This window comes from Juglans regia, chromosome 13 (genome assembly GCF_001411555.2).
Source record: "Juglans regia cultivar Chandler chromosome 13, Walnut 2.0, whole genome shotgun sequence".
Classification (NCBI taxonomy): Eukaryota; Viridiplantae; Streptophyta; class Magnoliopsida; order Fagales; family Juglandaceae; genus Juglans; species Juglans regia.
In genome coordinates, this window is record NC_049913.1 from 20,177,486 (window position 1) to 20,192,509 (window position 15,024).

The 15,024-nt window shown below is 37.1% G+C and overlaps 1 protein-coding gene across 6 annotated transcripts in view; it reads right to left on the reverse strand.

Annotated features, from left to right (window-relative positions):
* LOC109006397 (ADP-ribosylation factor GTPase-activating protein AGD4-like) overlaps positions 1-12,733 on the reverse strand; it is a 55,402-nt gene extending 42,669 nt beyond the window's left edge. Inside the window, exons 1-5 of one of the 6 annotated variants that reach the window (XM_018985680.2) lie at positions 12,388-12,711; positions 9,753-9,829; positions 6,221-6,321; positions 5,680-5,750; positions 1,201-1,263 (exon numbers count right to left, since the gene is read on the reverse strand). In XM_018985680.2, coding sequence (XP_018841225.1) covers positions 1,201-1,263; positions 5,680-5,750; positions 6,221-6,321; positions 9,753-9,829; positions 12,388-12,435 — 360 coding nt within the window. In that variant the 5' untranslated portion in view covers positions 12,436-12,711. Of the gene's footprint in view, positions 1-1,200; positions 1,264-5,679; positions 5,751-6,220; positions 6,322-9,752; positions 9,830-12,387 lie in introns of those variants that run through there. The other 5 variants (XM_018985665.2, XM_018985672.2, XM_035684221.1 and 2 more) reach the window with 5 other exon arrangements.
* Positions 12,734-15,024: the final 2,291 nt, after the last annotated feature.

Consider the following 15,024-nt stretch of genomic DNA (forward strand, 5'->3'; position numbering starts at 1 on the left):
GTGGGGTTGTGAAAAAATATTCATAAAGGATAGGGGTTTTCCAAATTCATCAGTTTTGAGGTTTGTAGGGGTTCTAGTGTTCATTTCTGGCATGATGTTTGGTGGGGTGTTAGGGCCCTTAAGAGAGTTTTCCCCACTCTCTTTTGGATTGCAAGTGATAAGGAGGCTATGGTGGCTGATTTGTTGGATTGCTCCAATGGCTCAACCCAGTTGAATGTTTCTTTCAATAGAGCGGCTCAGGATTGGGAACTTGGAAACATTGCTGATTTTTTCAGTTCGTTGTGTGCTATGAATATTGGTAATGTTGAGGACAGGATGATTTGAACTCCAGTTGGGAGTTGGGTATTCAAGATTCAAACTTTTTACAAGGCTCTTTCGGGTCCTCATAGTAACCATTTTCCTGGGAAGAGTATTTGGAGATGCAAGGTACCTCCCAAGATTGCTTTCTTTGGTTAGACTGCTTCCCTTGGGAAAATTCTCACCATTGACAACTTGAGGAAATGTGGTCTAATCATTATGGAATGGTGTTATTTATGTAAGAAAAATGGGGAAACTGTTGATCATTTATTGTTACATTGCGAGGTGGCCAGGTTTTTGTGGGATGATATTTTCAACTGGACTAGTGTGGCTTGGATAATCCTAGAAAGGTGGTGAAGAATTCTTCAAGATATTGGTATTACTGCTGTGTGGAAAATGATTCCTCTTAGTATTATGTGGTGCCTATGGATGGAGAGAGTAGATGTTTTGAAGATCGGGAGAGGTCCTTGGACGAGTTGAAGAGTTTCTTCTTTAACGCTCTATTTTCTTGGGCTTCTGTCATTGGTTGTAATAGGTATAGTCTCCACAATTTGCTTGTTTCCATTTCTAGTTCCTAGCTGTTACTAGGTGTACTCCATGTATACTTCCTGTGTACTTGGGCTATGCCTATTTTCAATCAATAGTTTTTTCTTACGTATCAAAAAAAAATCTAACAAAAGAAAGAAGCAGGAACAATTTTATAGAAAAAAAAAAAAAAAAGAATAAAAGAAAGAAAGAAACGATGTTGCATCCATATATCTCCATCTAATGTCTAATCTTAATAGGAAATGGTTTCCTTGAACTTAAATTAGCAAGGCCTAAACCAAATAACTGGAATTCAACAACAAAACCTCATCTTCCAAGAAGGTGATTATTATAAATGCTAGTGGCACAAAAGTCTACCTTTGCATCTTCCAAATCAACAGTCATAAATTGCGTTAGCCGGTCAATCAAGACATGCTCAACCTGCGACAAAGATTTTGTCTACTCAATATAAAAATTAAAATTCAAAATAAAACACAATAACTACAAAATATTTAGCCTTTTTCCATCAGGGAGAAATTAGTTTTTTCACCATTTTGATGCAAGGCTAAATATGCATTCACCATCAACTATATAGAAGATATAGCAAATGACTTTCATAGAACTCCAAAGATAATTACATGCTTTTGCTTCTTTGACTCAAGTGCTAGATGGAGTAACAAATTAAGCTTCATAACATTATCTGTGATCTCTGTTTAAATTCTGATGAAGCATTAATTATAAAGCGTTAGATAGATAGCATAAGCACGTGTAGGATAGAGATATCAGAGCTCCTTTTTTTTAATTATTCGAATTTCATTTAAACACAAAAAGGGCACCATCCAACCACATAGGAAATACACAAAACATACACCTAAACATCCAAGCACATAGGAAGTATACAAAAGATACACCTAACCAGAAAAAGAAAAAAGGCAAGAAAACCATGAAAACAATATGGATTCTTATCGGAAATTTGATTTTAAAATATATATACATATAGGAAGCTCATCGAGCTCAAACCCATTCCGTGGTGTGACATTGATATCAATAGGCCTCTAGGGAAACCATAATTGTATGTCTAGGAGGCTCCCTAGCCAAATATCAAGGAAAATATTGCTTGCCCATCTTTGTGAAAAGATTCATATGTAAAAGAGAGTGAATTAAGGGTAATCCTTAAAGAACTCATCCAAGCTTCCATGGATGAGTACAAAAAGGCTTCACAGAATCTTGGCTAGTTAGCAAGACAAGTAATTTAGTAAGGAAACAAAGTCACTAGTGATAATAGGATTGGATTTTCTAGCGACAATATTTGATATCACGATTATTGTTTGAGCTTCATATATTATGGAACAAGTTGTATTGACATCGAATCAGCCTTGGAGTTAAGGAAGGAATCAAGGTCGGTGGAAGACCAGCACCAGTTTGCCCTAAATATGAAAGAACACATCAACATAGTGTCAGCATGCAACCAATGTCTATTACAAGTGCGTGAGGGTTGGCCATTTTGCATGAGACTGTTTATTCCAACAAGGGGCCTACAGACCTAATGGCTTAAACATCATCGTAGGGATACCCTGCTAACATCTGTTCAAGGTTGTGTATACTATAGTGGTATTTAGATCTCTTGAAAGATCGGTATTCAAACTAATTGGTTGGTGTTTAAACTCCCTCCCACAAATGATCTCAACTATTCAGGCAACTTGTTAGGAAGGGATGTCTAGTCTTTCTTTCTTTTTTGATAATCGGGAATGTCTAGTCTTTCTTACTTGTGGAATATCAGAATGACAAAGTGAAGTTGGAAAAAATTCCTATTGTGAGGGAGTATGCATAAGTATCGACCTCATTCAGGGCACGATACCCATTCCTAATGCACCTTATAAAATGACAGCATCTAATTCAAGTGAATTGTAGTAATAGTTACATGAGTTGGAAGATAAAAGGTGTATTTGGCGTAATGTCGCCTTGTGGACATCAAAATTCTTGTCGGGGGGATGAATGATGAGTTTAAGTTTCATTTGGTAAAATGGGCCATAGCATGCTCCATCTCAGAATGAGGTCTGGGTATCAAGAATTTGCAGGTTTTTAACATGCCTTTGTTGGGAAAATGGTTGTGGAGATACCATTAAGAATGGGGGACCTTGTGGAGAAATATAATAGAATCGAAGTACGATGAAGCATGGGGAGGTTGGTGTTCAAATGAGATAAGTGCACTATATGAGGTGTGGAAGCACATAAGAAAAGGATGGGATGCATACTTTAGAAATACCTGGTTTGAGGTGGATGACGGAATCAAAATCAAATTTTGGCATGACATATTGTATGGCAACAGGACATTCAAGGAAGCTTATCCAGAAATCTATGATATAGCAAGAATGAAAGAAGCCTTAATTGCGGACCTTTTGGTTACACCAAATGGTGCTCCTCGATGGAATGTCACTTTCTTTAGAAAAGCACATGATTGGGAAATCGACACAATATCGGAGTTTTATGATCTCATATATTCCACTCACGTGAGGAGGGAAGTTGATGACAAGATTTTTTTGCGTCACTCCAAGAAAGGGAAGTTCACCATCCACTCCTACTATCAAGCCATGAACACACATACAACAAACCCATGGACGAGTATTTGGAAGACAAAGGCACCCTTAAAGACACTCTTCTTTGTATGGACAGCTTCATTGGAAAAGATCCTCACACTCGACAATTTAAGGAAACATCAATTCATTGTCATGGAGTGGTGTTGCATGTGCAAAAAGAGTGGGGAGTGAGTTGATCGTTTATTACTTCATTGTAAAATTGTCACGACCTTGTGGAATCACTTCTTCACTAGGGTGGGACTAACTTGGGTGATGCCGAGAAGGTTGATCGATCTCTTAGCTTCTTGGAGAGGCCTTCAAGGTAACTCTCATATCGCAACAATATGATAGATGGTTCCAATATGCTTGCGGTGGTGCATTTGGAGGGAAATGAACGATAAAAGCTTGAAAGATCGAGAGAGATCAATGGAAAAGCTTAGGAAATTGTTTTTCAATACTTTACTTCATTGGTCGGTTGTAATTTATTTTAATGGAATGAGTTTCCATGAGTATCTCATATAGCTGAACTAGCACGCTCAAGCGTGTCTTTTATATGTCATGTATACCTAGGCTTTTGCCTATTCTTATGACCAATAAAATTGTGTTTACCGATCAAAAAAAATCTGTCTAAAAAGGATGGCTATTGACTATGGAGAGCTAACCTGAGTCACAATCAAGAATCATCTAAGTTACATTGATGATGTTTATGTTTGTTTAAAGGAGTTTAGGTCTTCTCTAAACACCATCGCTCAAGGTAACATCAACTGAAGGTAAAGAATCAAGATATTCCAAAGGCAGCCTTCAAGACCAGTTTTGGATATTAAGGGTTCCTTACCATGCCCTTTGGTTTGGTTAATGCCCCAACAGCTTTAAAGACCTCATTAAGAAACTATTTTAAGAGCATCTCAGATTCTCAACCAATTCCTGGAGTTCACTAATGACATAATGGGATACTCCAAGAGTCAGGATGAGCAAGAGGATCATTTGGTCTTATTTTTCATTGTATTGTGTTTTAATTACCATTGGAGTAATTTCTCAAGTATGATATGCTTTGATTAGCCTTGTAATACTTAGTTGGGCTTGGTTTGTGATCTCTTTTATGCCTGGTCTCGACATGTCTTATGTGAGTCAGACCTGGGTAAGAACAGAAAGGGGATAGTCAGGTTTCCTCCCCAAATGATAACCCAACCCTTCAAATCACAACTGTCAAATGGATGGGCGTAATCATTTGGCTTAGATACATCAGCATTAATATATTAAGAGTAGAGGGCCAATGGGATATCTGAATGGTAAGATTCCAGATCCAAAGGTTCCAGATCCTAAATACAGTAAATGGGAAGTGAAAAACTCCACCATTAGGTCATGGTTATTAAATGTCATGCAGCCAGACATCAATCAGGATTTGTTATTTCTTCAGTGTAAAGGAAATATGGAGGCATTTGATGAAACATATTCAAACAAGGGAATTGCGTCTCCAGTATATGACTAGAAGCGATGAATTTAAGGAACCAACTAGGGTGATTGGTCTGTGGCAACTTGCTACCATAAGCTATGGGGCTTATGGCAGGAGATAGACCACTACTAGAATTTTGAAGATGATTGTCTTGCTGACGCAGTGAAACTACAAGAGTTTGTGGAACAAAAGCATACACATGAGTTTCTATGGCAACCAATACCAATGATGTTTAAGGCGCAACATACGTGCCTGAACCTAAGTTAAATACCCTGCATGAGAGAGAGAGAGAGAGAGAGAGAGAGCCATAGGAGCCACAGCATGGTTCCCATGGTGGCCAACTAATTTATTTTTATTTAAAAAAAAAAAAATGGAGAGCAACTATGTTAAAATGGAGGGAATCCATCATTTTACCGCATTTGATCCACCAATCTGACACGGGGTGTAACTCAGAATAAAAAGTTTGATTTGAGGTGTGAGATGTCATGAATCATAGTTGGAGGTGTGTTTGAGCCTAGGATGGTATGCGGGACTTTTTTTGCAAAATACCAATTTTAAAATCATTCAACAGCATGTTGAAAAACTGGCTTACTAAACAAAGCATCATCTTCGTCAGCAATTATCAAGACCAAGAGAATGTCAAAATAATGAAAATGAATTTTCTAAAGTGAAAGGGGGCATGTTAAAAATAGACACTTAGAGAGGCAAAAGCACTTCTAGTTCAATTATTTACCATTCTCTGCATGAGAAACAAATACCATTTAGGATTCACAAATGGCAACACATAATTGGAAGGAAATTTTCATTGCTTGACAATTGACAACTCACTTGGGAACGAAGAAGCTCTTTATGGGTAGCAAGCTCATGAAATGCATTAATAAACTTGGACATTACTGGACCTGGAACAGAGGAACCAGAAATAGAAGTTACACTGTAGCTCTTCATATTTTTTTGTCAGCTTATCAATCAACATAAAGCTTAAATCCTCCATTTACCAGTAATATTAAAGTCAAGTTTGAACATGATTAGTAACTCAGATGTCTCATTAACTTGAAATTGGGGCCTATTGTTCTATTAAAAATCATAATAGTCAAGTATTACCAAATGTTCAACATTTCAAGTATGCCTATGCATACAAAATTAGTGCATATAGTTTCTGAATTTTGAAATGATAATTGGTTTGCCGCTGAAACAAGATGGACAGTAGCACAATGACAAGAATAATAATATCAAATTGTTTATTCAATTGCACTTATCAAAAAAAAAATTGTTTATTCAATTGCAATAAAATTCATAGAAATAATAGCTGATAAAAATAATAGCAGACTCGTAGGAATTAAGGCAGAATATAAATATTGATCTCAAAAACCTCCAATGGATACGCTAACAGGATCATCCTGTCCACCACCAAATGCTTCTAATGAGTCTGCAAAGGCAGAGTCTCCATTAAATGCTTCCCCAAGAGCTGCTCTGTTAAAAAAACCAAAATAAGAAATCAGAAGCTTTCCTCTGCCATGGCTTGTAAATGATTGCAAAGATATTAAAAAATAATAAAATTTAAAAAAAAAAAAAAAAAGTCTTGTAGGATACAAAAACAAATTTTATTGAAACACACTACTTTCCTTTTACCCTCCTAATAAAATAAGATATCGAATCTTAATGAAAAAACATGAAAAGGAGAAAAACACCAAAACTGCCAAGGTTGAGGAGGGCAGAGAGAGGAAGAGAGAGAGAGAGAGGTGATGGGCAGATGATAGACAAATTCCAGTTCTTATTTTGAAAACTGCTTCAGGTTGCCATACTGACTTGTGTATTTTTTAATTTTCAAAGGTAGTTTGTGAGTGACAAGGGTGGGTGGTGTATGGGATCCCACAATGCTTGGAAATGAGAAGTTCTCACTCTTTATAATAGTTCCAATAGGGCTCCAATTGTATCATACTGACCAGTCATTTTAGAGTATTAGACCCAGATGTGGCTTGGGCCTCCCTTGGAGCGTTGCATAGTTTGTCAGGGAAATCTCAAAGCTTGATTACTTAGAAATATTAATTTTTCCATGGGTTTCTTTCGTAGCACCTGTGGATTTTGACAAGGGGATATGTTGTCTTCCTTGTTGGTCGTTATCATCATGGAGGCCCTTAGTAGGATTATCTCGGTTTTGGTGGATAGGAGTCTTCTAGAAGGCTTCTCAATGGGGACTCGGAGTGAGGGAGATCTTTCACTGGTTTTTTTCATATGGCACGCTGATCATTGCCTACAACATACCTAGGCCTTCCTTTGGGCAGTCACTTCAAAGCCAAACCAATATGGGAAAGGAATTATGGAGAAACTAGAGCGTCGATTGGCTAGATGGAAGAGAATATATCTATCAAAGAGTTGTTGAGTCACCTATGATAAAAAATACTCTATCCAATTTGCCAACTTATTTTATGCCTCTATTGAAGAAGCCTCAATTGTGGACCTCTTAATACTCTCCAATGGTATTCCCCTAAGGAATGCACAAGATTGGAAAATTGACGCTTTTTCGAAGCTCTATGACCTAATGTACTCCACCCGTTTGGTGGGGAGAGCCAAAGACAAGATTTTTTGGTGCCTCTTTAAGAAATGGAAGTTCACAATCTGCACTTTCTACCAAGCCATGACAACGCACAATACATATCCATTCCCATGGGAGAGTATTTGGAAGACAAAGGCACCCCCCTAAAGGCAACAACGGCTTCCTTGGGAAAGATCCTCACTCTAAACAACTTAAGAAAATGTCAAATTATAGTCATGGATTGGTGTTGTATGTGAAAAAAAAAAGCGGAGTCTTTTGACCACCTACTACTTCATTGTGAGATTGTCTGGAAAATTGTGGAATGAAATCTTTGCTCAGATGGGATTAGCTTGGGTGATGCCGAGACAGGTAATCGACCTTCTAGCTTCTTGGAGAGACATTCAGGGTAACTCTTAGATCACATCAATGTGGAAGATGGTTCCAATATGTTTATGGTGGTGTATGTAGAGAGAGAGGAATGAAAGAAGTTTTGAAGATCAAAAGCGGTCAATGGATGAGTTTAGAAATTTATTTTTCAATATTTTACTCCATTGGTCAATTGTAATTGGTTTTTCTTTTCTTTTCTTTTTTGATAAGTAAATTGTAATTTATTTTCATGGCATGACTTTTCATGAATTCCCTATATCACTAAATTAGCACACTTAGGCATTGTTCTTGCATATGTTCCGTATACTTGGGCTCTTGCCTATTCTTATGATCAATAAAATATTGTTTATCGATCAAAACATGTCTCTATTTCCACCCCCATGGGTGTAGCTAACCGAATTGTAAAAATACAAAGGGACTTATGGGAGAGTAGCTTAAGTTTCATCTAGTAAAATGGCCAAATATATGTTCCCCAATGGTAGAAGGAGTTTTAAACATCAGAAGACTGATTACATTCAATAGAGCGTTTGTGGGAAAGTGGCTTTGGCGGTATACTAATGAACGTGATAGCCTACATAGGCAGGTCACAGACGAAAAATATGGCAATACATGGGGTGGATGGTGCTCGAATGAGGTGTATGGGAGCTATGTGGTTGGGCTATGGAAGTACATACGACAGATGTCCCCGTTCTCTCAACACATCAATTCTGAGGTGGGTGATGGATCCAAGATAAAGTTTTGGCATGACGTGTGGTGCAAAGATAGACCCCTCAAAGTAGCTTTCACGGAACTATTCAGCATTGCTAGGATGAACGAAGCATCAGTGGAAGATAATCTAAAGCTTCTAAATGGTTCTCTTCAATGGGAAGTGAATTTCACACATGCGGCACATAATTGGAAGGTATACAGCTTTACATCCTTTTATGCTCAGTTTATGCATTTAGAAAGAATCAAAATAGGGTACACAAATTACGTTGGAGCCTATCCAAGCAAGGGGTGTTTGATGTTAAGTCATTCTATAATACATTAATACCCAATGATAGCATCATCTTTCCATGGAAGACCGTTTGGAGGAGTGAGGCTCCCTCAAGAGAGACATTCTTAGTTTGGACATCTGCATTGGGAAAAATCCTTGGTTGTTGTAATGGGTCTTTTCCCCTAAGATACTCACCGATTAAGGAGTGTTTGTGATTTTTATTTGTTGGTCATGCGTAGTTTTTTCAATGGTCTTTGAGGTTTTCAATGGTTTCTATGGAGGCTGATAGGTATCATCAGTAGTCTCCATTTTTTTTGTGGCAGTTGATCATTTCTGTGACAGTTTATGGCTTTATGGATTTCGATGTTTCTGCCATGGCTGAATGAGCTCAAGGTGGTTTGAGTGGTTTCCATGGATAAAGCCTCGATGTGGCACTGAAAGACTGTGAAGAGACGCTAATGCTTGAATTGGCAATATTTAAGGAATGAGACGATTATGTTTGGCTGCATTGATAACACATGCTTAAGATTTAAGGATATCCCTATCTCAAATTAGTTGATAAAACAGATGTTGATTAATTTAGACCAAGAGTCGAGTCAATCTGGATCCAACCCATCAAGTTTAGGCAGGTTCAAAGTCAACATGGATCTGTAAAACTGGATCAATGAAGAAACATCAAGCCAAGTCAACCAGGAATCATCAAACCAGGCACAACCGGACCCACAAAACCAGGAAAATCCAAATCTGACAACCCAACTCGAAGCTTTGATCAATTTGCACATTATTTTAGCAACTCCTACCAAATTTCAGGCAGGATTTGCACATCTCAATACTGAAATAACACTAAATTGAACCTTATTTCTTTTTCTTTTTTTCTTTTTTTTCTTTTTTTTTTTTTTTTTTTGAGGAGCACTAAAAGAATCTAGTCATAACACTTTCAAGAACAATTGAGGTGATCAAATAGAAGGGTCGGTAAGATTGAATGAGAACATCCCGAGGACTTACATAAACTTCTTAGACCCTTTATATAGCCTTTGGCAACGATCTTTCAACTCATCGGTTGTCTGCTCTAGAGCATGTACCTGTTCAATTAGGGCAAATTTTTAAAAAAAATTAAAATAAGGACAACCACTTCTCTTTAAATAGAAAGTCAAACTGTAAGTAACGTATAGAAGATGTATACCAACACTAGCAATGCCAATGAAATCATCTTGAAGTCAATGTTGGTATGAAACAAGCTATATTATATAACAATAATGAGGATCTAGAGATTCATTGTATAGGCTGATAAAATTTGGGACAAACAATTTGGTTGTTGACATTACATAATATAGCCCGTGAATCTGAGCAACTCCTTGTAAACTTTTGCACAGAATTTATACCATCTATTGAGAACATGCGGAAAAAAAAAAAACAAAAACAAAAAGAAAGAGATGGAGCCGTTACTGCTAATTGTGCATAACTGATCTCAGATTTATCGGTGTAAAATGTTACGCTTTCAAGATATCACTACTTTTGTGCCATCCAAAGGGCAGGCAATAAAGATTGAATTTTCTTTTATAAGTAAAATAAAGTTTTATTGATTCGTGTAAATAGGAGTAGCACAAGTACACAAAAAATATACAAAAGAGAACACCTAGTTACAGGTTAGGAACTAGATATGGATACAAGAAAGTCATAAAAACTAGTCCCATTGAATACAATAGCCGAAGCCAGTAGAAATAAGGTGTGGAAGAAGAAATATCTAAGTTCATCCAAAGAATGTTCTCGGTCTTCAAAACTCCAGCCATTCCTTCCAACCCAAATGCACCACGTAAGACAGAGGAATCATAATCCACAAGGTAACAATTCAAGATTACCATGAAGGCCTCTCCAACAATTAAAAAAGACCCACCACCCTCCTAGGCATTATCCACACAAGTTCGGTCCTGCGAAAAATCTCATTACATAATACCCTCACCACCTCATAGTGAAGTAGTAAATGATCCACATATTCACCACATTTTTTACATATATAACACCAAACCATAACAATAAGCTCATGCCTCCTAAGGTTGTCCATGGTAAGGATTTTCCCAAAGGAAGTAATCCACCAAAGAAAACAACTTTTTTTTTTTTTTATGTTGAGGAACCTCTCCAAGGCAGGGCTTTCAGACCCACCCCTGCAGAGTAAACTCTGGTCTCGTGCACCGCACCCTTAGAAGTTTCCCTACACGAAACTAGTTGAATCCCTGACTTTTCACTAGGAGGTATGGCCCCAAAGAATTGTTTGCACCCATGAGGTGTTGAACCTTGAACCTTGAAATGAGTGATGCCCCAAACCTTTACCACTTGGGCCAACCCCTCGGGGTTCACCAAAGAAAACAACTTTGGGAGGCACCCTACGTCCATACACACTTCCAAGAAAAAAGATTATTGTTTTGGCATAGCATAACCCTGTACATGAATTGAAGAGTGAACTTCTTATACCCAGAATGAGTCCAAAGCATGTTGTCTATCCATCTCAAAACTACCAATACTCGTAGCGCACAGAAAGCTAAAAAGTTGAAAATAGTACCAATTTCACAATCTTGAGCAGCTCTAAGAAGTGAACATTCCATTAAGTAGAGCCACTAGAGTTGTCAAAATGATCCCCCACCAAAGCATCTTGATCGCAAGCAATTCGATAGAGGGTAGGAAAAGCAATCTTGAGGGCCAACCAAATCACTGCACCAAATGCCATGCCAAAATCTGACCTTGGATCCCTCACCATCCACAAAGCTAAAGTGACTAGCAAAAAGGCCCCAACCATTCCTAATATTCTTCCGCAACCCCAGACCATGCGCGCCTCTCACTTCATTAGAACGTGAACGTCAACCAACATGCACACTAGTACTTGGATTCAATAAGAACCTTCCACAATGTCTCCCCTTCCTCATGGTATCTCCACAACCACTTCCCTAAAAGGGCTTACTAAAAAATTCTCAACTTGTAAACCCCCAACCTTTTGCTAGAAATCAGGGAACAAACATTGTCCCAACTAATCAAGTGAAAATTGGCCTCCTCCGCAATTACCCTCCTCAAGAAGGCACTAAAAATCTTCTCAATCCAATTAGCCACACCTGCAAGGGAAAGAAGGATAGAAAGTATGTGGGAAGGTTGAAAGGCTGGTCTTGATTTAAGTAATTCTATCCCCCTTTTGACAAGTAAATCCTTTTTCTAGCCTGCCAACCTTCTTTCAACCATCTCAATCACCACATTCCACCCTACTCCCACCCCTCCTCATTTTTTGTACTGGTGGTTGATTAGTGAGACTTGGGGGGGATTGATGTCAGGACCAGTAACACAACTATGATCACAAATAATGGATCAACTAAAGCAGTTCCCTCCCTCCCTCCCACCGTCTCTCTCTGTTCACGATTTAGCAAGCCAGTTAAGCTCAATGCAGGTCCAAAACTTTCTCTACACCTTTTGGTAACAATTACCACCGCCACGAGATCGTTAGAACTAAAAGGGATAGATAATCGAACTACAAATAACGATAGAAAAATAAAACAAAAGGTTTAGAATGCCGCATGTGAGTCAGGAAAAGGCACTGTTATAGAACAACTGAAATATAGAAGTCTTATAAGAAAACGATATAGTCGGAAAGGGTGTTTACCTGCTTCAGAAACATGGGGGAATCGTCCAGCTTGATAAAGGACGACATTTTCCTGCTCGAATCTCGAGGCAAAAAACCTGAAGACCAATGCTCTCTCTCTTTCTTCGAGCTAAGGAAGACGGAAGAATTTCAGATCGAACGGAAAAGCAGGGGCTAGGGGTCGCTAACGAATGGCGTGTCAAGAGAGAGTGACTTCGTCGATTGGCGGAGAGTCGTTTTTGTGGATCCGATCGACAACCAAAACACTGGGGAAGGCCTCTTGAAACACGACAACGACCTCACTGAATCACATTCACATTTGAGAAAAAACTTCCTCGATCAACGTACATATTGACAACCACCGAATGTCAAACCAATAATTTTTTTTATTTTTTATGTCTGCGTAACTGCGTAAGTACAAAATTAGGTTCGGAGTTTTCACTTCTATAATTACTACAAGTTGTTCAATTTTTATATAAAATATAATAAAGAATTTAATTTTTTAAAAATTTTAAAATAAAAATTATATTAAAATATTTTATTTTAAAAATATTTTATTTAATTTTAAACTTTTATTTTATCTCATTTATTTAATCAAATGAGATCAATTTAAAATTGAATATTATTTAAAAATGATAAATAAAAATAATTTTATAAAATTTGTTAGATCTATTTTATAATAAAAATAATTTTATATTCTAATATATCATATTAAATTATATCAATTTATAAATTTAAAATTAAAATATTTCTCATATTTTTAAAGTTCACTTCTTATAGTTTTTAAAATTTATAGTGCGCGAGTAGAAAATTGATGTAACGATACAGGTGCCTGTTGACGTGATTGTGTGAATATTGCATAAAGTGATTGTTTGTATATGCTTGTAAGTTCGTAACCATGCTGGTGCTTTTGTTTTATGTATACAATTGTGTTCTACCCTTTTTACTGTTTTATGTAAACAAAAATATAATTTTTACGAAATCATGCTATATTTTTTTTTTTTAGATGACTTGGATTTATAGGATTCGAAAAAGCATAAATATTCTAGAAATAATCAATGAAGATTGTTTCAATTAGAGATTGGTTCATCGATCAATGAAGATTGTGGCCGACTCTAATTAGCAATTGTACTTAGAAGAATAGGACTATGATCTGAAGTCCAGGATATCAAATTTTGTAATGAAGCGTCTGGAAAAAACATGTGCTAGTCATGATTAACGATCTCCCTATCCAATCTTTCTCTAATAAGTGCACCACCATATCTATTATTACTCCAAGTGAATGAAGGGCCCGAGTATCCAATGTCAATTAGGCCATGACTATCCATTAAATTCCTTGGCCTCCATTTGAAGTTGTCGTCACTGGTCTCATGTTTTTCATATTGCTTTAATAAGTCATTAAAATCCCCTATAGAGCACTAAGGTCTTGAGAATGATTTAGATATGGAATCTAAATGATTTCAAAAATTTGCTTTGAATTTTCATTGTGTCAGCTTCAAAATTTTGTTTTGAATTTCTATTGTGGCGACGCATAGACAAATGTGAAAAGCTAAGGATGGTAATGAGGATTAGAGTAGATTAAAATAGATATTGCATTCAAATTAATATAAACCGGTTCAATATCTACACACAGTCACCATACAAGCAAAAGACCCCCTTGATACCAGAGGCCAGAAAATTCACAAACTTCTAGAAACTCAAACTATTTATAATAGATATAGTGCATTCAAATGACACCATGACTTTTGACAAAAAGATAATATACAGGTTATATTTCCTAATATTAGCCCTTAAAGATCTTATTGTTTTAAGGCGAACCAAACCCCTGCAATTCCAAATCAGTGTCTTCATTTGGATGGAGAAGGCATATTGGAGCTTGCATCTTCAGCTTTTTTGGATTTCTTGGAATTTTGAGAAGCTGATCTGAGATATGGGGTAGATCTAGGAGCTTCTCTCTTTTTCTTAATCTTCCCCAATGGTTCATGTTTCATATTTATCAACATATTGGCTATATCAGCATCCTCTTGAGAGTGGACAGAATTGTCGAGGTGACTATCTTCCATTGAATTGATTTTTCTTTTCTTCACTGGCTGCAAGTCCGAAGCTTCAATTGGTGGAGGGTAATTCTTTTTTTCTTTCCATTTGTTTACAACTTGACTAATAGGAGTTTTGACCAAATGAGGAGTTAAAGCCTTATTTTTTTCCCCACATGGGCCTTATCAGATGAGGAGTTTTGACCATATTTCAAAGGATTTAAATGGGCTTGCAAATCAATATAAAGGCCCCTTTGAATTAAGGATGCACGAAGAGAAATAGGCTCATAGTGATGGGCTGCAAGTTGACTTACTTTTTCAGCATGGGTTGATTGATGTCCTCCAAAAGCACATGTATCTGACTGCTGTATGTTGAGAACGGATTGTCAATTAGTTGATTTTGGGTAGGAAACTGATTGTTCAAGACTGCCAATAGATAATATAATAACCCCCCAGTTGCGTCGCTTATGTCAATGACTTTAAGGAAAATTTTACTATTTTTGGAAAAGATGTTTTTGTCTTTTTTAATGAAGTAAAAGTGTTGACCGTGTAGAGATTAAACTCTTGTGTAATGAAGCTGGCAGATGATTTCACCCACGGGTTTTATATTCCTAACTGCATTAAA